Here is a 27,063-nt window from a genome sequence, read left to right on the forward strand (position 1 = left end):
CTTCTGCAGGCTAATAAAAGGGAAAGCAGTCCTAATAATGTAAAACAGGCTAGTGCCACCCATAGCTACACTTGGTTCTCTACGGCATAAACATAAGGTCACGTACAGTGGGATGAGAAACAGCTGCAAAGAGCCGGGGAGATCACAGAGGGCCTGGAGTATTACAGAAAAGAATTTGTGCTTTATCTTGAAGGCTAATGAAACCGTTTATACAGAGGAGTTACCTAGTCATGTCACCGTAAGATCAGTGTAGTGAATTATTCTGGAGGAGGGACAACGATGTCTGGGAGGCAAATTGTTCATGTAAATTTCAGTAACCAGTTTGAAGAATAACCAAAAAGCGGTGTGTTTTACCATTTTCTCGGGTGTCATCTGCGTTTGCATTGGTGAGGAAAGTGAGTCCAGCTAGGTAGAACACTTCTGCATTGTCTCGGCCACCGCCTGCCCCACAGCCCAGGTCACTCTTCTCTAAAGTTTGAAATACCTGTTCAGAGGTACTTAGTTAATTTAATAATTCTTAGCACAATTCCTAAAGGGCAAAATAGTAAGCCTAATCAGATATGGAGATCATTCCTCTGAAAAACTAAAGGTACAGACTGTTACATGACTCTAACAAATCTGTGAAATGCACAGGCCTATCGTTTATCAAATGGCCAAAGACCGAATTTCCCAACTTCCTTCCTTTAGTTTGTTCTTTTGTTTTTAAAAATACATGCCTATTCAAAATGAAATCAAGAACTAAGTTTTAAGCTTTGATGAGACGATGCTTTGAAATCGACCCATGCTGTTTTGTACATAGAGTGCATACTGTAATCAATATAATGTCCAAAAAAGAATAAATGAGTGAACGTATGAATAAGTGAATTAATAAGCTAGCTTTTAAATCACTGAAAGAAAAAAAAACAGCACAATCTCTCGTATTTTGGGAAAGAGGGCGCTAGGTTCTAAGTGAATGAGAATTTGTTTGGGGGAAGGCTTTTCCCAGTTTTAATTTTGACTCCAAATAATTTTTCCTTTCTGAATATTTTTAACTTAATAGTTTCTCAGTTCTTTCTTCCTTCTTCAAAGAAATTCAAGTCTAGAAAATAGTAGCAGAGCATAGGGGAGGTAAGGGCTTCCCTGGTGACTCAGCTGGTACAGAACCTGCCAGCAATGCGGGAGACCTGGATTCAATCCCTGGGTTGGGAAGATCCCCTGGAGAAGGGAAAGGCTACCCACTCCAGTATTCTGGCCTAGAGAATTCTGTGGACTGTATAGTCCATGGGGTGGCAAAGAGCTGGACACGACTGAACAACTTTCACTTCACATAGGGGAGGTAAATGGGAACTTAGAGGAAAAGAGTCCGCCTGCAATGCAGGAGACTCTGGTTCGATTCCTGAGTTGGGAAGATCCCCTAGGGAAAGGATAGGCTACCCACTCCAGTATTCTTATGCTTCCCTTGTGGCTTAGCTGGTAAAGAGTTTGCCTGCAATGCAGGAGACCTGGATTTGATCCCTGGGTTAGGAAGATCCCCTGGAGAAGGAAAAGGCCACCCACTCCAGTACTCTGGCCTGGAGAATTCCATGGGCCGATAGTCCATGGGGTTGCAAAGAGTCAGACGCGACTGAGCAATGTTCACTTTCACTTTCAGAGTAAATGAATAATTTTCAGATTCTTCTGGGCCACAGATTTTAATGAGTTAAAAAAAAGAAACAAAAGCCAAAATCCCCCAGAGGTTGCCTATTCATTCTTCCCTGGTGCTGCTACTGGAAAGTCCCCTGTTCCCAAATCTCCAAACCTACCAGTCAGGGGTGCTTTGGCCCCATGATCATTACTATCATCATCATATGCTTTTAAAGTGCTCAACTCCATACTTGGAAAAGTAAAAAAGGACAGACCTGGGCTTTAGAGATGGGCGTGAGGATGGCTTACCTTCCTAAGAGCCCCAGTTCTGAGAAGATTGTATTAGTAGAAAAGCAAGTCTAGTCTTCATTTAGTTCTTTCCCCACAACTTACCCTAATGGCCCCATTTGTGAAGCACTGCCTAGGGCCACCCCAGTAATGAAGGCCACACACTACTTAACTCTTTCCAGGGGTCTCTTGGCTGTCCTTTGCACTCCATATATAGCACTGTCCACTGCTGTTAAAGCCACCCAGGAATCCAACTCAGTTTCCATATTAAGAGATACACGTTGGCCAGGGGAATATGTATCTGTCCCTGGAGACAGATGAACCTAAAGGTCATTTGGAAAAGAAAATAATCATTTGTACGACACAAAACTTCACAGATAGCTGCATTTGCAGCCCCTTTATTCAGGAGAAAATCTGACTGGACTTATAATTTGTGGCTTACCTCAAGCTGGTTGCCACACTTTTCCTCAATATTCAACCAGACTGAGTCGGACACTAATTCTGCAGTCTGCTCTCCTGTAACGATGTAATAGACCAGGAGACGAGCGGAAGGGACCATGTCCTGCGTCACCGGGATGTTTATGCTTTGATAAGCTGAATCCGAAAGTTTGTCCCTTGTGCCAAAGTGAACAATTTTGCCCTTGGATAAAATCTAAAAATAAACAGCAGCAGAAATGGGAATTACAAAACATAACCTTTGCTTTAGGATAGAGCTTGGGAGTGGGAGTAGAAATTATGTTAAAGAAAAAGAAAGTTAACATTGCAAGGGCCTACAATGTGCCAGGAACTTCATGTTCAGTTAACTCTTTTAGTTTCCATGATAACCAGAAGGATGGGAATACTATCTCCATTGTGCAGATGAAGGGGTGCAGTTCAGGAATTAACTAAATGTCATTTAAATTTTTTCCTTAAAACTGTTGAAAAGAAAGTCATCATCACTTGTTTGGCCCTAACATCAGAATAATTAATCCCATTTCTTTGGTAATTGTCATGAAGCCTATAACATTTTTTGTACATTCTTTCCTAGCTTTCACTGACAGCCTTGACTGATACCTCTGTTTAATGTAAGTGATGTAATAGGGATATTCCTGGAGCAGGTTTGAAATGACTCAACCCTTAAGAGCAGGATTTGGGTCCCTCCTGTATTACACTGAAATGCACGTATTTTAAACGGGTCTAGGAATGCAATCTGTGGCCATGAAGTAGAGCAGAGGTAATGTGGGAATTTAATCAGGCTCTCTGTGCTGAGGAATTGCGCTCTCTTTGGTGAAAGGCACGTCACACAGAGAATCAGAGGTTCCCAGTTCTGAGCACAACCTTTCTCTTCCAAGTTGAATGACTGTGGTGAGTCTCAAGTCCTTTGTCCCTCAGTTTCCTCTTCTGTGAAATAGTCATGAAAATCATGCCCTGTCTCAAAGGCTTTTAAAAAACTGACTATTTATTTAGGTGATGTTCTTGGAAGTGCTTTGTGAGAACATATGTCAGGGATCATTCTAACACCTCTCTGTAAGCAAAGGACAATCAGGTAAATCCATCACTATTATACTTACCAAGAAATTGTAGTGAGTTATTTTGTCAATATATGGACTTCTGGGTGTAACAACAATATTCAGATGTTCTCCCACAAGCAAATGTTTATAGTTTTCTGTCCAGTCAATATAAAGGTAGCTTTGGCTGAGAGATGAATACGCTACTGCTCGGTAATCTTCACTGGCCTGATTTTCTTCGGGAAGATCTAGATCCTCGGTCTTGATCTGAAAAGGAAAAAAAAGTTAAACAAAGATACATGGACTGTGATGTAAAGGTATGTTTTCTGTGAAACATACCTTTTCAATTCCTTTCTTTGCTTTATACATTTCTAAATTTCACAACACCAATTGCTAAAGAAAAAGAAGTCCACTCCTCCAATGTGTTTGTACAGGTGTGGCATCAAATACCTTTACAAAGGCTCTGGACAGCAGCTGGGGTGTTCTGGGACTGTGGGTTATGGTGGAAAAGTCTGGTGCAGTGAAAACAGAATGATGCTCATGGAGCAAATATTGGCATCCTTCGTGAAGTGTCTTGGCAAGCTTGGGGTTCTTTTCTTATGAGTTACAGGGGTAGCATTGGGCAGGTCCCGAGGACTGGGGACAGGAGTTATGAATGGACATCACACAGACTTTCTGGCCCAGTTTCACTGTGAAGTCGTGGCATAGACATGGGCTTACAAACTCAGAGTGGAGCAGGAATGATATCATGGCAGTGATACTGGCCTTTGACAGCAGAGGGGTTAATATCTGGGGTGAGATATACATTGGTTTGCATTCAAGGGCCATCATTTATTAAGTCTGGATAAGTTATTTAACCACAAGAGAGGTAAGCCTCTGTTTCCTCAGCAGCAAAATGGCAAAGACAATATTGTCTGATTCAGAGAGCTGATTAAATGGGTACTGAGCGTGTTCTACATAAAGCTCTTAGTATGACGTCTGGCACCTCATACGGGCTCAGCAGACGACAGTGAATCTGTGCCGCTGACATGCTGCCGATGTCGTTGACACACATTACTAAGTTATTTTTTATCTGGAGTTGGGAACCTAAATATTATTTGCTGGGAGACAAGACTATTAAGTGAACTTTCAGATACAGTGATTCATATAGCTAGAAAAAAAAGAGAGGTTTCCACATTTGACCCCTTTGTGGCCCTGAAGAGAGACGAAAGGCTGTGAAGTGGGAAAGAGAGACTTTCTATCACTAATTTTCACTGCTATTCCTATTTCATGCTTTTAGATTTTAATACAGTCTTACTCATGCAAGAGAAAATAATTCACCGGAAATAAAAAACTGATACATTTATCTTCCTAAAGGACCATTCAATTAATTTGAAGATTGCCTCTGGTGCTTTTTTTTTTTCCTTTGGTTGCAAAATTGTGGAACTGTTTGCTGGACTCATGTCTAAAATCTGCCACATTTTTTTCTGCACATTGGCCAAAACACACAGTCAAAAGTACACACTGTCCTAGAAAATTTAACAGGAGAATTCAGCTCACATTGAACTCCAGCACCGTCACTTCAGATGGGAGATTCACCACAAAAGAAGCTACTCCGTCACTGGAATGTGTTACACTTTTCTTCGACTCCAAGTCAGTTATCTCTTGGTTCACGTCGAGCGTTTTTGCACTCAGGGTCACCGGGATCCCTCCTACCAAATGGTCAAATGAATCCTTAACTTGCACCTGTTTGCCAGAACAGTCCAAATTCATTTCCACAGCTCATCACTTCTTTTAAAGCAAAACAGTTCTGAAATAATTTTCCTTTCTCCTCACCAGTGTATAAATTACTCATATTCAATTCAGTAAAGAGAAACATGTTCTCATTTTATATATAAAAGGGTCTAATGTTATTTAGTTAAATCATTCTTGAATGGATTCCCCTGTATATCAAGAAGACTCAGAATATAAACATTGTATTAGGCCTGCCAAGTAGATGAGATAAGGACTCCTGTTATTTAATTTCTGTGTTTCTTCAATTGGTTGAGAACTAGATAAAAGAGAAAATGAAGCAATCACTTCTGGGAATTAATCTCTTAGATATGAGAAATAATAGTTTAGGGCTTAGCCGCTCAGTTGTGTCCGACTCTTTGCAACCCATGGACTGTAGCCCACCAGGCTTCTCTGTCCATGGGGTTTCTCCAAGCAAGAATAGTGGAGTGGGTTGCATGCTCTTCTCCAGGGGATCTTCTCCCCCAGGAATCAAGCCAGGGTCTCCTGCATTTCAGGAAGATTCTTTATCAGCTGAACTACCAGAGAAGCCCCATGAGGAACAATAAATACATTTTTTTCTCCATAAACTCTACCTCTCATTGCCATGCATATGCTAAATTCATATAGAATTTCCACAAAGGTATATTTTACATTATTTATTTTTATATGTGATGTGAAATATATAAAGATATATAGTATATAAATATAGTTTATATAAAGATAAATATAATATATAGACATTTAAAAATAATAAATATGTTCTATATAGTGACATTTTTATGATCATTGTATATATTATTATACTCTATAGTAAATCATAAAATTATCATATGCATTATATAGTAGCATGTTATATATTATTAAATGTGTTGTATATGTTTTAAGAAGTTATAAGCATGTCCAAAGGTTGCTTGGGGTCTGGTGAATCTTTTTCTCTTAAAAGCCAGTGATCTACAGTTTTCTAAAGGATAGGGAATAAAAATATTCATTTTATAAATATAATAAAACACAGTATATGTAATAGCATATATTTTATATAATATATAATCAGATATAGAATACTAAATACAATAAAATATAATTACAAAATCAGATAAATGTTTTAGCTCCATACTATCAGCATTTTAAAAAGGAAAAGAGGAAGAAGGAGAGAAAATATTGAAAAGGAGGAAAAAAACCAAAAACCAGAGAGAAAAGAGTCAGGGACAGACAGAAAAGTGTCAGGTGGAGAGGACAGGGAATGATAGAGAGATGCGCTCCGACAGCGTCGTGCTCCAAGAGAAGGCAGAGTGGAGAGCGCAGCATGCACCCTCAGACCGCGGGAAATAAACACAGAGACAAAGGCTCTATTCTCAAGAAATGATCTCTCTGTCTTAAGACTTTTTGAGAATGTGTTGCCAAATAATTTTAAATGTTAGTATTTTCTGAACCATAGACATATGGAGTTTTATTTATAATACATACCGTTAATGTAAGGCTCATTTAGGGAATACCTAACACAGGCTATCCTGCTAAATGCTGATACTGTCCTAAGGTTTGATATTATCCCAAGAGAGAAGCCGGCTGGCAGTTTCCCACTGCTGCCTACACTGTCAGAGAGGCAGATCTCACGCACAGGTTGAGCTCCCTCTGTGCTTTGCCTCTCCCTTATCCTTCCTTTGCTTGTCATCCCCCCATATTTTTAGAGAAAGATAATCACATTCAGCAGTACCCCCACCCCCAACGTAACCTTGACAGAATATGGAATCCCAGGCTTCACAAAAAGAGGAGTAGCAACCAAATTCAGTTTGTAGGGAGAAAGGACATATTTGATGCCAGGAATTTCTGCTTCTTCAGAGAATCCACCTAAAGAAATGACAAAAATTTATTAGAAGTGTACTGATCTGTGTGGGGAGCTATGTCGGTCTCCATGTGTCTCCACAGACCCACTCATTCATTCATTCATTCACTCCATTCCTGCACTCATTCATTTACCAGCAGCAAGTAGACAGGGGTCTTGGTTCAGAGGGGCAGTGCAGAGAAGAGTTTAAACCCTCCTCAGGAGTTTCCAAAGCCTTATGCTCAGGGCTTCTGTGTAGAGATGGCCCTTGTGGAAGTAGAGCAATGGGATTGGACTGAGGAGAAATCTGAGGAGGGGACGCCACTTTTCACCAGTTGCTTGAGTTTCATTTAAATACATAGAAGGCATTAAGGAGAGAAGAAAGGGTCGGCCAGAGACTAAGCCTTACAGGGAGGTCATCTTTAGGCAGCAGGAATATAGAGAGAATTGGAGAAAACATAAAAAAATAGCTTCAGGTAGAGAGAACCCAGAGGGTCTACTGGCAAGACCCAATAGTGTTACCCTTCAGCTAAAACTTGTATATAACAAGTTATCAGAATAATATACAGAGCTCTAGTATCCCTAACTTCTTTCCAGGATTATATCCCTGATACTCCCACATATGGGCTTCCCAGGTAAGCACTAGTGGTAAAGAACCCGCCTGCAAATGCAGGAGATAGAAGAGACATGGTTTTGAACCCTGGGTCAGGAAGAGCCCCTGGAGGAGGGCATGGCAACCCACTCCAGTATTCTCGCCTGGAGAATCCCATGGACAGAGGAGCCTGATGGGCTTCAGTGCATGGGACCGCAAAGTGTTGGACATAACTGAAGTGACTTAGCGTGCACATACGCACCCCTACATATATATCCTATACTTCAGCCAACGAGTAATCTGCTATTCTCAACGGTCACCCTTGGCCCATCCCCTCTCTGAAGACTGCCCCACTTCACCCTGCCTGTCACCCCTTCCTCAAAACCCTACTGGTCTTTCAAGACAAGGCCAATCAGCTCCAGAACACTTTTGTTGGTTGCTCAGCGATCATCTAGGAGCTCGCCTTCTTCTGAAGGTCAGTGGCATTAAGCACTTTGCTTGGAGCACACGTGGAATCCCTTCTTGTGAAAGAGTTCTTTGTTTTTCTTTAAGCTGATGCGTGTTTGCAAGCCACTTGAGTAGTGAAATCTGCATCATTAACATTTGTAAGCCTGCACATTTAGCAGCACCCTTTGCATATCTAATAAATATTGCTTAAACTGAATTTATTTTAAATAAGTTGAGAAAAATAGCAGTAAGAAAGAAACATTAAAATAATGTCAGCAATATAGAGAGGGCAGGGAGTCTAAAGTCACCATCATTCTCCCGCATGTATTGATAATCTGATGTATACAAAGTGCTTAATAACTCTGCAGTTGCCTCAGTTCTTCATTCTGCTTCCCTAGGAGGACAAACTGAAAGAGGTAGAAGGAGACTTAGGAACCTTCTAGTGTAACAGTCATTTTATTGAAAAAAAAAATGGACTTAGTGTGTTTAAATTATTTGTTCATGGGGGTTCAATATAGACCTGCAAATATAAGGTACATTAGTAATCAAGATATATCAGTAGTAAGACAAAGTAATCCAACTGGGAGTAATGATTATTAACTATTAAAACCATTGGAGTGAGGGTTAAGAGTACTAGACAAGATATTAAGAATGCTAAGGAAAGAAAATAGGTGGTGAGGAGGAGAGAAAGAAGAAGAGGGAAGGCGGGGAGGAAGAGGAGGAGGGGAAGATGGAGACAGGGGAGAACTAGGAGGGGAGGAGGGGTGGGAAGGAGGGGAGGACAAGGAGAAAGGGGGAAAGAGGTGCTGGTCAGAGTGCTCTGCGCACACTGATGCTTTCATTCCCGCTGTAACACTGAGAGGCATATACCATTACTGGACCCATGTTAGAAACATTACCTCCAGTTTTGGATAGAATTACTATTCCAGAAGAAAAGGGCTTTATGATGTACTTTGTTCAACTCTATCATCATACAACTAAGTGGATAAAACTGTGGTAGTCGTGGTAACTTTCGTTTGCATGGTACTTCACCAAATGTCTTTACACACATAATCTCTTTGGTTTTGATTCCTCCTGGGTGAGAAAACTGAGGTGCCCGATGTTCAAGCCAGACAGGCTGTGAGCCACTTGGAGTGTTAAGTGGGCGGGTGTCATCCCTTCTTGACATCAAGACAGTAGAGACCCAGTGGCTAGGGAGTGACAAAGCTACACTCCAATCCCAGTTTTAATGATGGAAAAATAAAATTTAACTATGAAAGGAAGTAAAATGTGAAAGAATGTAGTAATTATTTATACCTTTAATATGCTGTCTAAATATTTCCCAAGAGAAAGTCCCTTCTCTGGTGTATGCTAAGTCGCTTCGGTTATATCCAACTCTTTGTGAGCCCATGGACTCTAGTCTGCCAGGCTTCTCTGTCCATGGGATTCTTCAGGCAAGACTACTGGAGTGGGTTGACATGCCCTCCTCCAGGGAATCTTCTCTGGTGGCTCAGTCAGTGGTAAAGAATCTGCCTTCCAATGCAGGAGACACAGGAGCTGCAGGTTCAATCCCTGGGTCAGGAAGGTCCCCTGGAGAAGGAAATGGCAACCCACTCCACTATTCTTGCCTGGAAAATTCCATGGACAGAGGAGCCTGGTGGGCTGCAGTGTATGGAGCTGTAAAAGAGTCGGACACGACTTCGCAAATAAACGACAACAAATATTTGCCAAGAGAAAGTTTAAGAGGGAAAACAAGCTTACCTGTAGACTCTATGACTGTCACACCAATATAGAGGTACTTGTTGTTTAAATCTTCTAGACTTTCATAGGACAATTCTTTAACTGCTGTTTCAGAGTTAAATGTGACTTGAGCCATTCCGTTTATCAACTTTTTAAAGGGGGAAAATAAACAAATTATTTCAGAGGAGAATTTATAAGGAAAAAATGAATAAAATATGCCTTTACTAGCCTCTCAATCAAAGACAAAGACGAAAGCTTTAGCACTAACGCGAGTAACTGAGTCCACAGTTAAGCCCAGAGTGTTATCTTCTAATCTATTTGTTTAGAATTATAGATGTGGAAGAATCTTAAACATCATTTGGTTCCACAGGTCTTTTTTGTACTAGCTGGCAAAGATGACTTCCTCACATCACTGAGTCATCATCATCTTTCTAGGCCTCTCAGCCTACTTTTGCTCTTAACTGAGAGTTTATGGGATTTTATGATATTTACTCTGTACTTTACTGCTTGCATATTAAGACACTAATTTAAAAACGCACAGTGGATAATGAGATATAGGGTTATCTACGATATGTTAATCGCTAAGTTGTGTCCGACTCCTTGCCTCCCCATAGATTGCAGCCTGCCAGGCTCCTCTGTCCATGGAATTCTCCAGGCAAGAATACTGGAGTGGGTTCCCATTCCTTCTCCAGGGGATCTTCCCGACCCAGAGATCAAACCCTGGTCAGATTTTTACTGTCTGAGCCACCAGCGAAGCATATGATATTATTTAATTATTAACCACAACAGTAAGACAGATTTTGCCTTATTTTTTCTTCTAAAATCGAGTACTTCGAGGCCAGGGATTTTTGTCTTACGTAGCTTTAAACCTCAGTGTTTAACATAGAATCTTGCATTAAAAAAGAGGCGTTTATATCTTAAATAAAACTGTACTTTGAAAGAGCAAGGGCTCAGTAACTGGTGATAGAAGCTCTGTGAAGGTGTGGCTGCTGCTGCTAAGTCGCTTCAGTCGTGTCCGACTCTGTGCGACCCCATAGACGGCAGCCCGCCAGCTCCTCCATCCATGGGATTCTCCAGGCAAGGGCACTGGAGTGGGGTGCCACTGCCTTCTCCTCTGTGAAAGTGCAGCAGTGGACAAAATGACGTGAGCCCTTACCATCCAGGGCGACGCAGAGAGCACTGAGCTGGGGCAAGGGCCACAGGGCACTCTGAGCTCCAGCAGCCACTGGGCCTTGACTGTTGGCCGACAGCTTCTCAGCAAGCTCACGGTTAATTCACTCACTTATAAATTTTTATAGAGCTCCTGCAGAATTTGCCAGCAACCAAGCTGGCTCTAGGCATATAGTGGGAATGATTCAGACCCCCAAAGAGTTTTGTGTAGAGAATGATAGAGTAAATAAAGCATTACTAATTGTAATGGTTTTTCAACCTCAGCACTATTGACATTTTGGACAGGGTAATTCATTGTTGGGGGAGCACTGCTCTGAAGGAGTTTCACAACATCCCTGGCCTCGACCCACGAAATGCTCGTGTGACCCTCTTGCCCAGTTGTGACAACCACAAATGTCTCTGGACATTACCAAATGCCTCCTTGGGGGTAAAAATCACCCTTGGTTGAAAACCACTGCAATATAAAGTGTGAAACACACTCCACCAAGAGCGACTCAAGGCCTGAGGGGCGGGTGGCTGATGATGTGGAGACAAAGAACGGGACGGCTCAGCCAGGCAGAGAAGAGCCAGCAGGTGACAACGGGAGAGGGCATTCCCTGGCCGAAGGAGCAGCTCTGCAGACACCTGGAGGCGAGGGAGACTGGGGGGAGTTTGCAAAACTGGGGTGACCAGCGCAAGGGGGAAGAAAGGGAGAGATGGGCCGGCAGGGGGCTTGGTGACAAGGAAACTGAACTTTATCCTCAGGACAGTGAGAAGTCAATGGAAGGTTTTTAAGCTTCAATTTCCACACCTACACGAAACAGTACCGTGGACTAGATGATACAGAAGTGACTTTCCAGCTCTAGCGTTCATGACGGATCTTTAGGTACAAGTGAACCTCTTACCGCTGTGCTTTGCATTGCTTTTTGCATCATTTCTTTTTGATTATCTTCTAAGTTGTCTCTTATTCCAAAAGTGATATAAACGTCAGCCTCGTTGACGACTTTATTATAAAAATATCTGTCAAACAATCATACCATAAAACTGTTCTGCTAACACGGTTACAATCATAAAATCCAGATAAAATATAACAATTTAAAATCACATAAAGCATTTGACATACTTTAAAGTGCCTTTCCATCCACTATTATATTTTATCCTCATAAAGCCACCATAATAAAGCCAAAGTACAGATTTTTATTACTATGTGCTAGATGAAATAAACTGATTTTGAGGAGATCAAAAGAGTCAGTTCTGGGCCTCTTTCTTACAAAACACATCACTTCCTCAATGATTTTGATAACAGTGGAGAACTGCTCTTTATTTTCTTTTACATCTTTTAAAGCAGCATGCCCAGTCTCACAGTTATATAAGTTCTTTTTAAAAACTCTAACTGCATATTTCCTTTTTCAGTTTAGAATTAAAACAATGATAAAGAAAACTTCCTGTATAGCCAACATGATAGCAAGATCTTACTCTTGTTATTCGTAGTTTGAACAAAAAAAGTAAGTCTCTCCGTTAAAAGAAGTCCATTTCTACAATTCTCTGTCAAGTGAGCCTTTTACAGTGGCTTAGATTAAGTGACAAACACTCTATCTGAGGAATAAACACTAGTAAGAGAGGCAGTCTATGGTAGCCTTTGAGGGCATGGGTTCTGGAACAAGAGAGACCATGTGATTTATTAGCTGTATGATCTTGCGCATATTACTTAACATTTATGTACCTTCGGTTTTCTGTTTGTAATGTGGGGATAGTAATTGTATCTATCACACAGAGTTTTGTAAAGATTAAATGAGCAGATACATACAGAATGCTTTGAAAAGTGCCTGACATATATAGTTACATAAATTGGTTATTGTTTTTAATAATTATACTAGGTCATTTTTAAAAGGTAGGTCGCTTATAAAAATAACCCCAATTCTCCACCTCCCCATGTGTCTACTGCCTTTGCAGCTCTTTGCCTGCAAATGGTGTGAAGGGAGGCTGTTTCCTTCAGGCTGGTGCTGCAATTTGCTTTGGACAAAAGAATGTGGTGGAAGTGACCTCAAAAGGACTTTTATGCTCCCATTGTCTCTCTTCGAGCATTGCTGCTGCTACAAGCTAGCCCGTTGGTTGATGAGAAACACACATGGGCCAGTCATCCTTGCAGCTTCAGTCAACTGCCAGTTAACTGTCAGGCATCTGAGTAAGACCTCCCTAGGCCAGCCAGCCCCCAGCTGACCTGCCAACTGACTGCAGGTACGTGGGTGAGCCCCACTGACACCAGCCTGGCCCAGACAGCAGAACTGCCCAGCTGACTCGTAAGTAGTTGTGGTGTTAAGGCACTGGGTCCCAAAGTAGTTATGCAGCATTAGCTGGCGGATGAAGCCATTAAAAATGATAAGAAGTTAAAGTTTCATGTCTCAGTCCCAGTATCCTAAGGCATGCTGCCTCCTAAACATACACACTGAACTTACGTTTTTAGGATTTTTTTTTTTGGCTGGTGAATAATCAACCAGACTAAAATCGGAATCAGCTAAAATCAGGATGAGCAAATAAACTCATAGGCGTGACGATGAGCAAATAAACCATAGGTGTGATGTCTTCTCAGTCAGGTAGTTTCAAAGTCATGCCAGACATTGCCACTAAATCACAGATCTCAGCGATATATAAATGTATCAACTCACCACACAGTACACCTTAAACTTTCCCAATGTCATAGGTCAATTATATCTCAATAAAACTGGGGGTAAAAATCAAAGATCTCACTCTGGGCAAATGTCACCAAAGTTAGCATTCAGTTTAACTGAAAAATCTGAAAACAAAACAAAACACTTTCTTACCTTGCTCTTATAGTAATTTCAAAATTAGTAAAGTCCTTATAACCAATGAAATTACTCTTTGGTTCTATTGAGATAGAAAAATGTGGCAACACTGAAAATAAAAACAAAGAAGCAACGTTACCATTTGAATTAGAGTAGTCTTTAAAGCATAGCAACCAACTGTATTTCTGGTATAGCTGGATAAGCTGCAACATCAGCGCAGCATCCACCTTGTCATCACCAACAGCAGGATCTCGGGGAGCCTCCTGTCCCACCAATCAGAGGCTAGTTCATACGCTACGTGCTGGAAGACTTGACTTCAACTTTGATTTCAGCACTTACAGGCAACTGACTACTTCCTCCGCTCGAGGATGGGCTCCTTGAAACAAAAAAGACTATTCTCTTTATTTTTGCGTGTCTCCTCCCTCAACCTTCTCATGAGCCACAAATAGAGCATGTGTTCAACAAATGTTTATTAAATTGAAAATGGAAAAAGAAATTTCTTGCTTGTTTAACATTTCCCTTTTTTGCCTAATAGATAAAATCCACCCAGTCTCCAAATTCCAACATAAAACTCTCCCTTTAGTCAAAAAGTGAGAGCTTACAATTAGCTACAAGAAAAAAGCTTCATGGAAAATTAAAAATTAGGGCAGAAAGGAAGGAGGAGTTTTTTCCCTGTCTCTTTGGTATTCTGATTGCCCAAGAGAAAACAATTTCACCTGTCCAAAAAAGCACGGTCTTCTCTTTGTTCTAACATAACCTGTGTAGTAAGGTTTACAGATTCTATTAACCTGCACAACACCTAACAGAAATTGGGTGATTGTATGACCTTGATATTGTAGATAAAGACTGTCACATGAGAGTAAGTGAGATGGAGTCAGATATGGCTTATATGTTTTCTAGATGGTGAAAGGGCCTTCCTGCATAACACAAACGGTAAAGAATCTGCCTGCAGGAATCAACCTACCTGACTTCAGGCTCTACTACAAAGCCACAGTTATCAAGACAGTATGGTACTGGCACAAAGACAGAAATATAGATCAATGGAACAAAATAGAAAGCCCAGAGATAAATCCACGCACATATGGACACCTTATCTTCGACAAAGGAGGCAAGAATATACAATGGATTAAAGACAATCTCTTTAACAAGTGGTGCTGGGAACTCTGGTCAACCACTTGTAAAAGAAAGAAACTAGAACACTTTCTAACACCATACACAAAAATAAACTCAAAATGGATTAAAGATCTAAACGTAAGACCAGAAACTATAAAACTCCTAGAGGAGAACATAGGCAAAACACTCTCTGACATACATCACAGCAGGATCCTCTATGACCCACCTCCCAGAATATTGGAAATAAAAGCAAAAATAAACAAATGGGACCTAATTAACCTTAAAAGCTTCTGCACATCAAAGGAAACTATTAGCAAGGTGAAAAGACAGCCTTCAGAATGGGAGAAGATAATAGCAAATGAAGCAACTGACAAACAACTAATCTCGAGAATATACAAGCAACTCCTACAGCTCAACTCCAGAAAAATAAATGACCCAATCAAAAAATGGGCCAAAGAACTAAATAGACATTTCTCCAAAGAAGACATACAGATGGCTAACAAACACATGAAAAGATGCTCAACATCACTCATTATCAGAGAAATGCAAATCAAAACCACTATGAGGTACCATTTCACACCAGTCAGAATGGCTGCAATCCAAAAGTCTACAAGTAATAAATGCTGGAGAGGGTGTGGAGAAAAGGGAACCCTCTTACACTGTTGGTGGGAATGCAAACTAGTACAGCCACTATGGAGAACAGTGTGGAGATTCCTTAAAAAACTGGAAATAGACATGCCTTATGATCCAGCAATCCCACTGCTGGGCATACACACTGAGAAAACCAGAAGGGAAAGAGACACGAGTACCCCAATGTTCATTGCAGCACTGTTTATAATAGCCAGGACATGGAAGCAACCTAGATGTCCATCAGCAGATGAATGGATAAGAAAGCTGTGGTACATATACACAATGGAGTATTACTCAGCCATTAAAAAGAATACATTTGAATCAGTTCTAATGAGGTGGATGAAACTGGAGCCTATTATACAGAGTGAAGTAAGCCAGAAAGAAAAACACCAATACAGTATACTAACGCATATATATGGAATTTAGAAAGATGGTAACAATAACCCTGTGTACGAGACAGCAAAAGAGACACTGATGTATAGAACAGTCTTATGGACTCTGTGGGAGAGGGAGAGGGTGGGAAGATTTGGGAGAATGGCATTGAAACATGTAAAATATCATGTATGAAACGAGTTGCCAGTCCAGGTTCGATGCACGATACTGGATGCTTGGGGCTGGTGCACTGGGACGACCCAGAGGGATGGAATGGGGAGGGAGGAGGGAAGAGGGTTCAGGATGGGGAACACATGTATACCTGTGGCGGATTCATTTTGATATTTGGCAAATCTAATACAGTTATGTAAAGTTTAAAAATAAAATAAAATTAAAAAAAAAAAAAAAAAAGAATCTGCCTGCAATGTGGGAGGAAACAGAAGTCAAAGAGCAATGCAATCTATTGCTCTGGGCTGCGTTCCTATGTTATTAAAGATCAAGGCAGATATCTTCTCTCTAAGATATGAAGTACAGGAAAATATTTCATCATTTCATCCAGCACCCGCCATGTAGCCTGCACACTCCTACCAAGACAGACACACCCATGAACACGACAGACAAACCCTGCCCTCAATGAGCTCATAGTCGAGCAGGGAAGACAAGCATAAGCAAAGAATTACACAAACACTTAAGACCGTTATGAAAGCTGATATTTATAAGTGAGTACAGGGAGTCCTTCCCAGGAAAGAGAATTCAGGGAAAACGTCACTGGATAAATGGTTTTTCAACCAAGACTTGCAGGTGAGTAGGAGTTGGCTAGGTGAGAGGGAGGGGGAGGGGGTTGTAGGCAGATCATATGCAAAGTCACCGTTACTGGAGTGGCATAAACGAGGCTGAGGAGGGGATGGTGATGAGGAGGCATTGGGGACTTCAATAATGAAATAACACGACGGCAAGAATAGCTTCAAAGCAGAGATAACAGCTGGGGGTTGAGGGTGGGTTTGCAGTAGTCCATGAGGGAGCCTGGTGGTAAAATCAACGTGTGGCTGCAGATAATAAGAGGTGGATAAATTTTAGATATGTACAAGAAGCAGCAAAAACGCTTGGAGGAAAGGGGACCAGTTAGGATTATATGTTGTTAAGAGCCTGTCATCTTTAAAGTTGAGCTTCATCATAGTAAATTTGTTTTGTCACTGTTTGTTAATTGTTAAAATTCACGTGTTTATTCGCCACATTATTATGAGTCTATTGGGAGAATTAAAATATGACTTCAAACAAAATAAAGTTTTTTATTACAGAAACTTCTGATACAGAAACTCTGTATCAGAGCACACAGATACTCAACAACTACAAGAAATGGGAAGGTTAAGCGGTTTATACGTTTAATTATTAACCCATTAACATGACTGATTTCAAAGTAAGACTATCTGACATTTTTGGATCAATGTATTAGGAATTTCTGAGTCAGCAGGAAAACAACACTGGACTCGGGTAAGGAATCCAGACGTTCCTGTTCTGTCACTGACAGGTTGGGATGAAGTGAGTAAATCACCTGTCAGTCTAACCAGGTTCCGCTCACCTCAACTCTGGTTGCTTCTCCTAAAAGCCTAATTCTGGAAAGGACCTGAACCAGTTGAGCTCCTCGGGGGCTGGGTCTCTTGGAGCTCTATGATGAGGAAGACAAGTCCAGAGGGCTGGTGTGCTTGTTTAAGGCCAACAGGGCAGCTACACCCAGAGCTTAGGCATTCAGACAACGCCCATCCTCCCACCGCCTCCATCAGTACTTCTAACCATACCAGAAAGCAGCCTCATCTTCATCTGGGAGTGATTTAACATTAAGTTCATTCATGAAAAGAATTATTGCAAAAATGCTAACTCTACATAGGTAAACTTTTAATCATCAGAAATTACCATATTCTTTAATTTCAAAATATGCGGTTCCAGTTGTTGAAAAGTCTTCTTTATATTTAGCTCGAATGGTCCACACACCGTATCTATGGAAGCAAAATGTTTAAAATTATGGAAGTCATGAAATGTGCCTGTTACATTGAGGGGCTAGTGATACAAAAGTGACCAATAGAGACAAGACCCCTGTCCTCAAGAAGTTTATAGTCTAGTGGGGAGTAAAGGCAAGTAAATTAATAAAGAATTACTTACAAAATTGAGACAAGTGCCATGAAGAAAATAAGACAGTAAAATGAGGAGAGAGAAAAGAAAAAGGAAGAGAGGGACTGCATTCGATGTTGCATCCAAGGTAGCTTCTTAGAAAAGAGAGCATTTAACCCACGTCCTAAAGGATGAGAGGAAGCCAGCTTTGTAAAGAGTGAGACGAAGCACATTTTAAGCAGAGGGGACGACCTGTGAAAAGGTACTGGGGTAGGAAAGCAATGGTTGTAGGAGGCTATCATGGCTGATGCATACTCTGGCATGATCTACCACTTGGCATAAGATGGAGGTGGAGAAATGATAAGAGTTATACAATAATTGGCTCCACTCTTCCCTATTATGGAATATTTTCAAGGAGGTACACAATTTTAAAATTACCCAAATTATGTAAATCCCCCAATTTCATCCAAATTTCTAGAAGATCTTCAGTACAGTTAATTAACTGTGAACTCCCTTCTAGAGGGCAGAGCAAAAACGACCATAAGAAGATTTTAAAGTGATATTGCAGTCATTTTTATATGCACTTATTCGTCCTTCTTTAAGTTTGTGGGAGACAGGGACTATGAATTTTTTATTTCTATTTTAAATTTCTCATTCCCGTTGTACTTTGCATTTCCCAGGAATGTGTTCACTAAATTTTTATCGCATTGGGTTCTGTTTAAACATGTTCTTAATCCTCTAGCATGAGACCAAATGGAGGAAATGACTTCACTAAGATCTTCCCTCCTGAAATCTGTCTTCTGGTAGTCTATGCAGTAAAGACTACAGAAGACCAGTATTTTTATTGGTCATAGCAAGACATGGGACAACACCAGCCTTTTAGACTGATAGTCTATTAGATTCCTTGAAGGGTGGAAGGTTGATGGTTTTGATAGAAAAAGGCCTGGGAACTATTTTTTTGCTTCTTCCAAATTTTAATTTCTATCTGTAAAGAAGATTGGTGAGAAGTATTGGGAGTGGTTTGTTTGTTTTGCCAGAACCCGAGCCTAGCTTTTCATTAGACCTGAAAAGACTGCCCATCTTCATTTCTCTCACACTTACTTTTTGTTAACACTAGGTGGCTCCATTTGACTGGTTATCTACCTCACGACCAAAAGGTCCAGATGTCTGTTTTACAGAAAACTTTATTAAAAAAACAACAAAAAACTTTAAAATACTTAGGATTAGATGGAATCTTGAAGTCAGGAAAAGAAATAATTCCAGTATAATCATTTTCTTCTACCATGTCAACTTCTGATCCTTCGGGATCCTTTGAATAAAAACAGACAATTTCCAAGCATATAAATCACATTTAAAAAATTAACTGATTACGTTGTCTTTGATTGATAGAAATATTTACTAACAAATATCCATGTCTTCGAATTAAATATGAAGGAGGAAAACCATTTAAATGTTGTGAAAGACAAATATGGCTCATTTAAGGCATTTCCTCCTTTTTTTGACTTTCTTTCATCTCCTGCCTCACTTAAAAAACAAAAACAAAAACAAAAAAAGTAAATCAGTGTCCAGGGTATCCTCGTCTCAATTATCTAGAAGAGATTCAACTCTCTATTGTATGGTTAAAAAAAGACCTATGACAAAAACTGATGTTATAATGAACCAAATAATATCTTACACACTTTATAGATACCAGAATCTAAATTTTGTATGTGTTCATTTGGAACTTTCCAAAGAAAATATGCTGTAAAATTCATTTATTAGCTAGAAATTTTGAAAGTTTACAGGTTATGTCAATAATTATCAACCACAGTCTTGGAACACACTAATGCTTCTCAAATCATTCCTTATAAAATACTCAGATGTGAAAGTTTATGAAAGTTTCATAATTTTTGTAAGTTATAAAGGGTTCAAGGTTATTCCTGTACAGCCCTCTTTTTCACTCGTGTTCTGTTAAGATTTTTGGTTTTTTGGTTCCTTGAGTAGAGAAAAAGGTGCTGCAACCTGCAGTGGGGACCTCCTGTTAATAGGTGAGCAGCTATTTCCTCACAAACATTTGTAGGGTTTTGACGTGAACTGGGAAGACCATGGGAATTTATTGCACACATCTGTTACGTACATCATGGCTCACGAAAGGCTGAAAATTACTGATCTTTAGCTCGTGGGGTTAGCACTATTTTCCATGCGCTAGTGTGTGTTACTTACTAAACTCTAAACTCCTCAAGCGTAAGTGCCACAGGCTGTAATTCTTTACCTTGTATTGTGCAAATCAAAAATATCGTACTTAATAGACATTCAACTAATTCTTAGTTGATGGATTAATTCACTAAGTTGAATTCTTAGTGATTGAGGGGTGGTCTTTAAGAAATGTATCATGAAGGATGTATTTAAATGATTTAGTTCAAAACCATAACTTTTTGAGATTTTCATTTTCATGAGATTTTTACATATTGTAAAGGGAATAAACCTACAACGTTATACACATAGAAGGTGTTCAATAGCCATTTCTGAATAAATTAGTATGGTGTCAGGACAGGGTTATGGAGCAAAGTATCTTGTCCTGATGAAAATTTAAATAATTAAAAAATTTTTATATAAAATTTTTATTTAAATAAACATACTTACTATGAAAGTTAAGACCGTTTCTCTTTTGGCTGGCTTCAGGTCATCATTCAGTGAATAAACTCTAACCTTTACTGTAAGAATAATTGATATCATCAATAACTTTGTGAAGCACAGTATTTTTATATTTGCAATAATCATCCTTAAAAGAGATGAGCCTCATCTTAAAGATTCAATATATAATCATATATGAAAATTCGTATTTAAAAGAAAGAAAAAGTTAGCTTGTAGACAAATACATCACTAAAAACTTTTTCTTTTATTGAGAATCCTTTTCAGTTCAGTTCAGTTCGGTAGCTCAGTCATGTTTGACTCTTTCCAACCCCGTGAACTGCAGCACGCCAGGCCTCCCTGTCCATCACCAACTCCCGGAGTTTGCTGAAACTCATGTCCATCGAGTTGGTGATGCCATCCAACCACCTCATCCTCTGTCATCCCCTTCTCCTCCTGCCCTCAATCTTTCCCAGCACATCACTAAAAATTTTTTCTTTTAAAGAGAATCCTTTTGGATTTCTTTAAAGAGCTACTTCTAATGAATTTAAAGAACAGTTCACTTTATTAAAATGTATTTGCATATATCTTTTGGGGAACAAATATATAGTACAAAATTGGTTATACCTGTAATTAGGCCAGTATTTATAAGAAATTTCACAGTAGCAAAATAGTGATGTCTACCCTATGGTTATATTGAGCTTAGTCACTCAGTCATGTCTGACTCCTGCGACCCCATGGACTGTAGCCCATCAGGCTCCTCTGTCCATGGGATTCTCCAGGCAAGAATACTGGAGCAGGTTGCCATGCACCCCTCCAGGGGATCTTCCCAACCCAACCTGGGATCGAGCCCAGGTCTCCTGCACTGCAGCCATATTCTTTACTATCTGAGCCACGGGGAAGCCCAAGAATACTGGAGTGGTTACACTGGGAGTATAAAAAATCATCTCAGAATTGAAGATTTTAATGAAAAATTAGGTGATTTGTTTCAGACTATATACTCTTACAGCAAGGCCCCAAATTGTCTTTTACTGTTGCTAAGGATAGTTTTGAATTGTACAGTTTTGTTACATTTATTGAGCCAGATCCTACAATTATTCACACATTGTTAAAAGAATAATGGCAGGGACTCAATAACAATTAGTTCCCTTCCACTTCTTCCTGTCAGGTAATAGATCCCTGCCTTTTAAACAAATACGTCTGCTTAGCTTTTAACTCTTAGCTGCTTGAACATGCTGGTTTAATTCCTTCCAATGACATATTATAATTTCTCTAGGGTTTTTCTGATGCTCAAATCATTTCATGGCCAAAACTTTAACCACAAAATAAAACTGAACTGACATCACAAACCTTTAAAGGGTCAGTATTATGCAAAGCTCTACCTAAGAAGCCACATATTAAGCTCTCTAAAATTGATTTCACTAAGACCTTAAGATCAAAATGAAATGCTCAGTAAATCCCTCTGCCCTGTTGTCCGCTCACCCCTGTCTCTCAGCTCGAGTCCTCTCTCCTGCTTTATGAACATACCTGGTCCAGCCCTGAGCATCATTGAGCTGCTGCCAGAGGCAGTGCACCGCAAAAGTTAAGAGTTTGGGCCCCAAAATTCAAAACTTTGGTTTCATTCCTATCTCTGCCACTTTCTAACGTGACCCAGAACAGGATACCTAATCCCTCTTAGCCCTTAGGTCCCACATCTGTAACACAGGACTGCTAGTATCTGCTTCATAGCACGTGAGATTAAATGAGACAAAGCTTTGCATAACCCAGCGCATAATAACTAACCATGAATGCTTATTATTTTTATTTTATTTTTATTATTTCTATAGCTACCACTTGTCCACTTCCTAATTCAGTTTGTGCTAGGTTAGAAAATTAATCTTGTCTTCATAGCGATGGTATATCAAAGGCAAGTTCAATAAATGCTTTTTGTACCAAAGGTATAGCTTATAGACGTTTAAAATATATATTGAATGCCTTCTATGTGCAGACACTATGCTAGGCACCGAGACACGATGGTGGCAAATCGGACGCGGAACTCCTCCAATGCAGTGGAGTAGAGACGCAAACACAAGCTCCCACAAGTAACTGCAAACTCCAGGGCTGGGAAATGCTGCCAAGGACACTCCCCGGCTTTCTGAGGCCGACAGAGGGAGCTTTGAAGCAGAGAAGGCTGCCCTCCGTGTGATGGCACGGAAGAGGTGAGTGGAAGTTCAGAGGGCGAGGAGGGCGATGAATGTACGGGGGAGAGGCGCGCACGCCTTACTACGAACGGGAAAACGGTGCAAGAAAGCAACTGCACAGACGTCAGTTTGGCTGCTGTCCATGGACGAGAGCCGGCACGGTGGGTGATGAGGCAGGAGGGGCAGGCAGGACACAGGCTGTGTGAAACTGGAAGCATTTTGGTCAATATTCTGATATCCTTCATCCTGTAAAGCTTTGAAGATCTAAGCCTCTATCCTAAAGATACTTATATGAAAAATCCCTCCAGGATCTTCAGATTAAAATGTGAGAACTGGGACATTAGAGTTATAAATAGCAAGATGTAATTAATTTCTAAAAGAATTACTTTTCAGTAATTCTTTTTTCTTCTGTGTTAATAAGGCTTTGTGCTATTCCATAGATTAAATGATAATGGAAAATACTTTCCTGATGCTTACTCTGGGGTAGGCAGTGTTTCAAGTGCTTTATACATATGAATTCACCGAACTCTCACAACTCTGTGAGGTAAGTTCTATTACTATCTCCACTATACAGATGAGGAAAACGGGACTCAGAAAAATTAACTCACACAGGGTCATGGAGCTAATAAGAGCCCCAACCGTGATTTGAACCCAGACAATTTGGCTCCAGAGTCTGCTGTTCACAACTATATTTCACTACCTCTCAATAATGAGTCAAAATTTAGAGGGAGGTGCTCTTGTTTTCTGTTTGATCTATTCTAAGATAGAATAGGTGTTAGAGAGATCTTAGAGATCTCTCATCTCTATTCTAAGATGAAGACACTACATATTTTTATGGTAAAGTTCTGATAAAGAAATAATAAATGGGGCTGTTCTTAAGGGAAAACTTGAGAGCTAACAGAAGTCCCAGGGTCTGGGTATCAGGCTGCTTGATGGACAAAGATGAGGACCCTAGGGACTTGCCTGGAGGGCCAGTGGTTAAGACTGCATGCTTCCATTGCAAGGGGCACAGGTTCAATCCCTGGTCAGGGAAGTAATGTCCAGCATGCCATGGGGCACGGCCAAAAATTAAACAAGAAAAAGAAAGATGAGAACCCTAAACGGTAAGTAGTGTCAGCAAGACCCAATTAAAGAAGCATCCTCTAATATGGGAGCAGGGCAAGGGTGAGGGTATATTTGTTTCAGGGTATGATGTTTAAAAAGGGCTCAAACTTTATGGGCAGAGACTATCTCAATGAACACCAAGTCATCTTCTTGGAGTCAATAGGATGCTATTCTGGCAACGACATTATGTCCAAGCTGGAAGCGATACCCCAACCTTTCTAGGCCTTTTCTTTCTGAGATGGTCATAACAGGAGTTCCTGCTGAAAGGCAATGGTGCAGGCCCATTCCACTCCATTCTGTCATCAGCATCAGTCAACATGTAGCAAGCATGTGCTACCTGAAAGGTTTTCAACAAAACTGGCTGGTCTGGCCTCTCGTCCTCTTTTCTTCACCAATAATGCCATTATTGAAACTCTGGAACCTCCCCCTTCCATGTACTCTTATAATTCCATCCTGATTTGCTCAAAAGTTAATTTTAGCAACAGGGAGTGATGGAGGAATTGAAGATTTTGCAGATACGTGAACATATGTGGGCAGCATTCACACTTTTCTGTGTTTCGTTTTTCGTTCATTGGGAGTAAATCCAGCCACTCACCAATCAGAGGTTTGATGGGCTACCCTATCCTTTCCCACTCTAACAGATAAACCACTAATACAAACCAGTGTTCTAATAGGAACTTTCTTTAGGTAGATCTCCTAAGAAAATTAATATCCATTTATTTATGTGACTTCACTTACTTTTTGCTGAATCATCTGATACCCTAGGGTTTGATTTGTTTTCTGAATTTGAGAATTAGCTGCAAAGTAATAGAATGTTTTTATGATCGCTACTTTATAACAAATTATTTTCACATTGCTAAAATTATATTTGCAGTTACCTCTTATAGCTTGTTTAATAATAAAACCTAACACTACATCTCACAATTCTTAAATAGCTTTTTTCCTATGTGGGAACAACTGACAGGGTAGATAATGTACTTGTTGACTTTTGTGATTTCCATATGAATCTGAGATTTATATTTAAAATTTAAAAACTAAATTCCATATAATTATTTAACAATTTCCATATGAATTTAAAATTAAAATTATATTTATAAGTGTAGAAATCACTGGGGATTGAGACTCTTTTGATCAAGTTGGAAGCCCGTCTCCACTTAAACGCAAGCGTTAAAAGCTCACAGTGACATTGGCCTGTCATCTTATTTCGTGGTGTCCTGTCTGCTTCTGTCATCACAGTGCTGGTGGCCTCATAGAATGAGCTTGGCAGTGTTCATGCTGCTGTATTTAGATAGATAACCAGCGAGGACCTATTGCATAGCCCAGGGACCTCTGCTCAACAGTCTGTAATAACCTAAAAGTGAAAATAATTTGATACATGTTTATGTACAAATGAATCACTTTGCTATACACCTGAAACTAAGACAGCTTTGTAAACCAATTTTACTCCAATGCAAAACAAACATTAAAAATAAATGATTCTTCCCCACATCCAGAGTTCAGTTTGAACAAATGCCGCCGTCCGCTATCCAGTTGCTCCAGCTTGAAGGATAAAGCTCCACAGCACAGTGTCAGTGCCCGTCCCACTGCTCCCCAGAGAAAGAGGCATCTCATACTCTACCTGACTGGTGTGGAGTGTACACAGGTTTGTCTGTGTGAATGAAGAGGAATCCATTGTCGTAGGTTACTGGCATTTTTTTTGCTTTTGAAAAATGCTTTGATGTAACTTCCAGATACACATGTGAAACGGAGCTTTGTCTTTCAGACAACTGTTTGGGTTGTATCTGTAAAAGAAAATGTTGATGGCAAAGAGTATAATAATTCCAAAGTTATAAAACATTGCTATTTAAAAAGTAGTATAGGAGCCAAAGTAGTAAATAAATTTTGCTCCAAGCCCTTCAGTATCAAACATCATAATCAACATTCAGCTTTAAGTAATTAAAAATTTTTGGTTCTATGTTTCCCAAATTTTATACACATTTATTAAAACTACTACTATGAAAGTGTTAGCTGCTCAGTCGTGTCTGACTCTTTGTGACCCCACGGACTGTAGCCCACCAGGCTCCTCTGTCCATGGAATTCTCCAGGCAAGAATTGACCCAGGGATCAAACCTGGGTCTCCTGCACTGTGGGCAGGTCCTTTAGCATCTGAACCACAGCTCTCCTAACAAGCTTTAACCTCCTCCGTTTGCTGGGTTAGTCCCTGTTCTCCACTCCCTCTGTTCAACATCCTGACTGGTGTTCAGGACACTGTATTATATTTACATCCTCTGTTCCCACGGTTGAGCAGTACACTTTCCAGTTTGAGATAAAAGCTAATTAATACAACCAACCATGGTGAATTAGATATATGAGAGTACTGTAAACGTTTGGAAAAGCAGTAAGAATCTATAAAGATTCTGCACTCAGATTGCTTTGTGAGTACCTAAGTTTTTTCTCTACTTCAAGGAAACAGAAACTGCAGAACAGATGATTCGTTAAAGGTGTGACCCATTATGAATAAGGCTGGCTGCTGCAAGTGGACCCAAGAAAAGACCTTGGCACAACATCAAACGATTAGCAAATAAAGATATATTGTAATGTTGAGATAAATTTAAATGCTTAAGATATGCATCAGTTTTTATGATTTCCCCACCCTAATTTATTTTCCAAATTAGCCATTTAAGTTAGCACTGATCAATAGCGTTTTCTGTGGTGAGGGGAATGTCCTATATCTATGCTGCTCAGTACAGGCCATCTGTAGCTATTTAAGCACTAGAAACATGGCTAGTATGAGTGATGAACTGAATTTTTTATATTAGTTACATTTGATTGATTTAAATTTAAAGATAACAGCCACATGTTTGTGGCTAATGGCAGCAGATAAAAGTGACTTCTTTGGGGAAATGAATTTTATTTCCTCATAAACCTAATAAGTGGACCTGTTTGCTAAAAGGTTAGAGCACTTATCATCAAGGACATGAAGCAAAGAATTCCTATGTTTGGTTAGAATTTATTTAGATCAGTGTTTCTGAAATTTGAGTAATATATAGAACTCTTTTAAAGGATAAAATATTCTGGAGGACTCTCAAGTGTTGACTTTTTGTTATTTATAAAAATAAGAAATATTTTCAGTACAGTGTTAAATATGTACAGACCTAAAAGTCAGTATAATATTCTTGTGCTTATCACTTTTGTATAATTATAAAATCTAAACATTTATAAAATAAACTCAAAATGGTAAATATCAACGTAATTTTAACTTTCAGCTCTTTATAAAATTTCAAAGTTTAATCTCTTTTTAAAGAACTCA

At 39.8% G+C, this 27,063-nt stretch overlaps 1 protein-coding gene across 1 annotated transcript in view; it reads right to left on the reverse strand.

The window, feature by feature from the left end:
- C5 (complement C5) overlaps positions 1-27,063 on the reverse strand; it is a 98,193-nt gene that overhangs the window by 63,699 nt on the left and 7,431 nt on the right. The window contains exons 3-15 of the mRNA XM_006054142.3: positions 25,393-25,555; positions 20,503-20,573; positions 19,098-19,189; positions 17,686-17,768; positions 13,678-13,768; positions 11,761-11,875; positions 9,728-9,854; positions 6,859-6,974; positions 4,917-5,102; positions 3,441-3,644; positions 2,333-2,542; positions 2,064-2,213; positions 355-484 (exon numbers count right to left, since the gene is read on the reverse strand). Coding sequence (XP_006054204.3) covers positions 355-484; positions 2,064-2,213; positions 2,333-2,542; positions 3,441-3,644; positions 4,917-5,102; positions 6,859-6,974; positions 9,728-9,854; positions 11,761-11,875; positions 13,678-13,768; positions 17,686-17,768; positions 19,098-19,189; positions 20,503-20,573; positions 25,393-25,555 — 1,738 coding nt within the window. The remainder of the gene's footprint in view (positions 1-354; positions 485-2,063; positions 2,214-2,332; positions 2,543-3,440; positions 3,645-4,916; positions 5,103-6,858; positions 6,975-9,727; positions 9,855-11,760; positions 11,876-13,677; positions 13,769-17,685; positions 17,769-19,097; positions 19,190-20,502; positions 20,574-25,392; positions 25,556-27,063) is intronic.

This window comes from Bubalus bubalis, chromosome 3 (genome assembly GCF_019923935.1).
Source record: "Bubalus bubalis isolate 160015118507 breed Murrah chromosome 3, NDDB_SH_1, whole genome shotgun sequence".
NCBI lineage: Eukaryota > Metazoa > Chordata > Mammalia > Artiodactyla > Bovidae > Bubalus > Bubalus bubalis.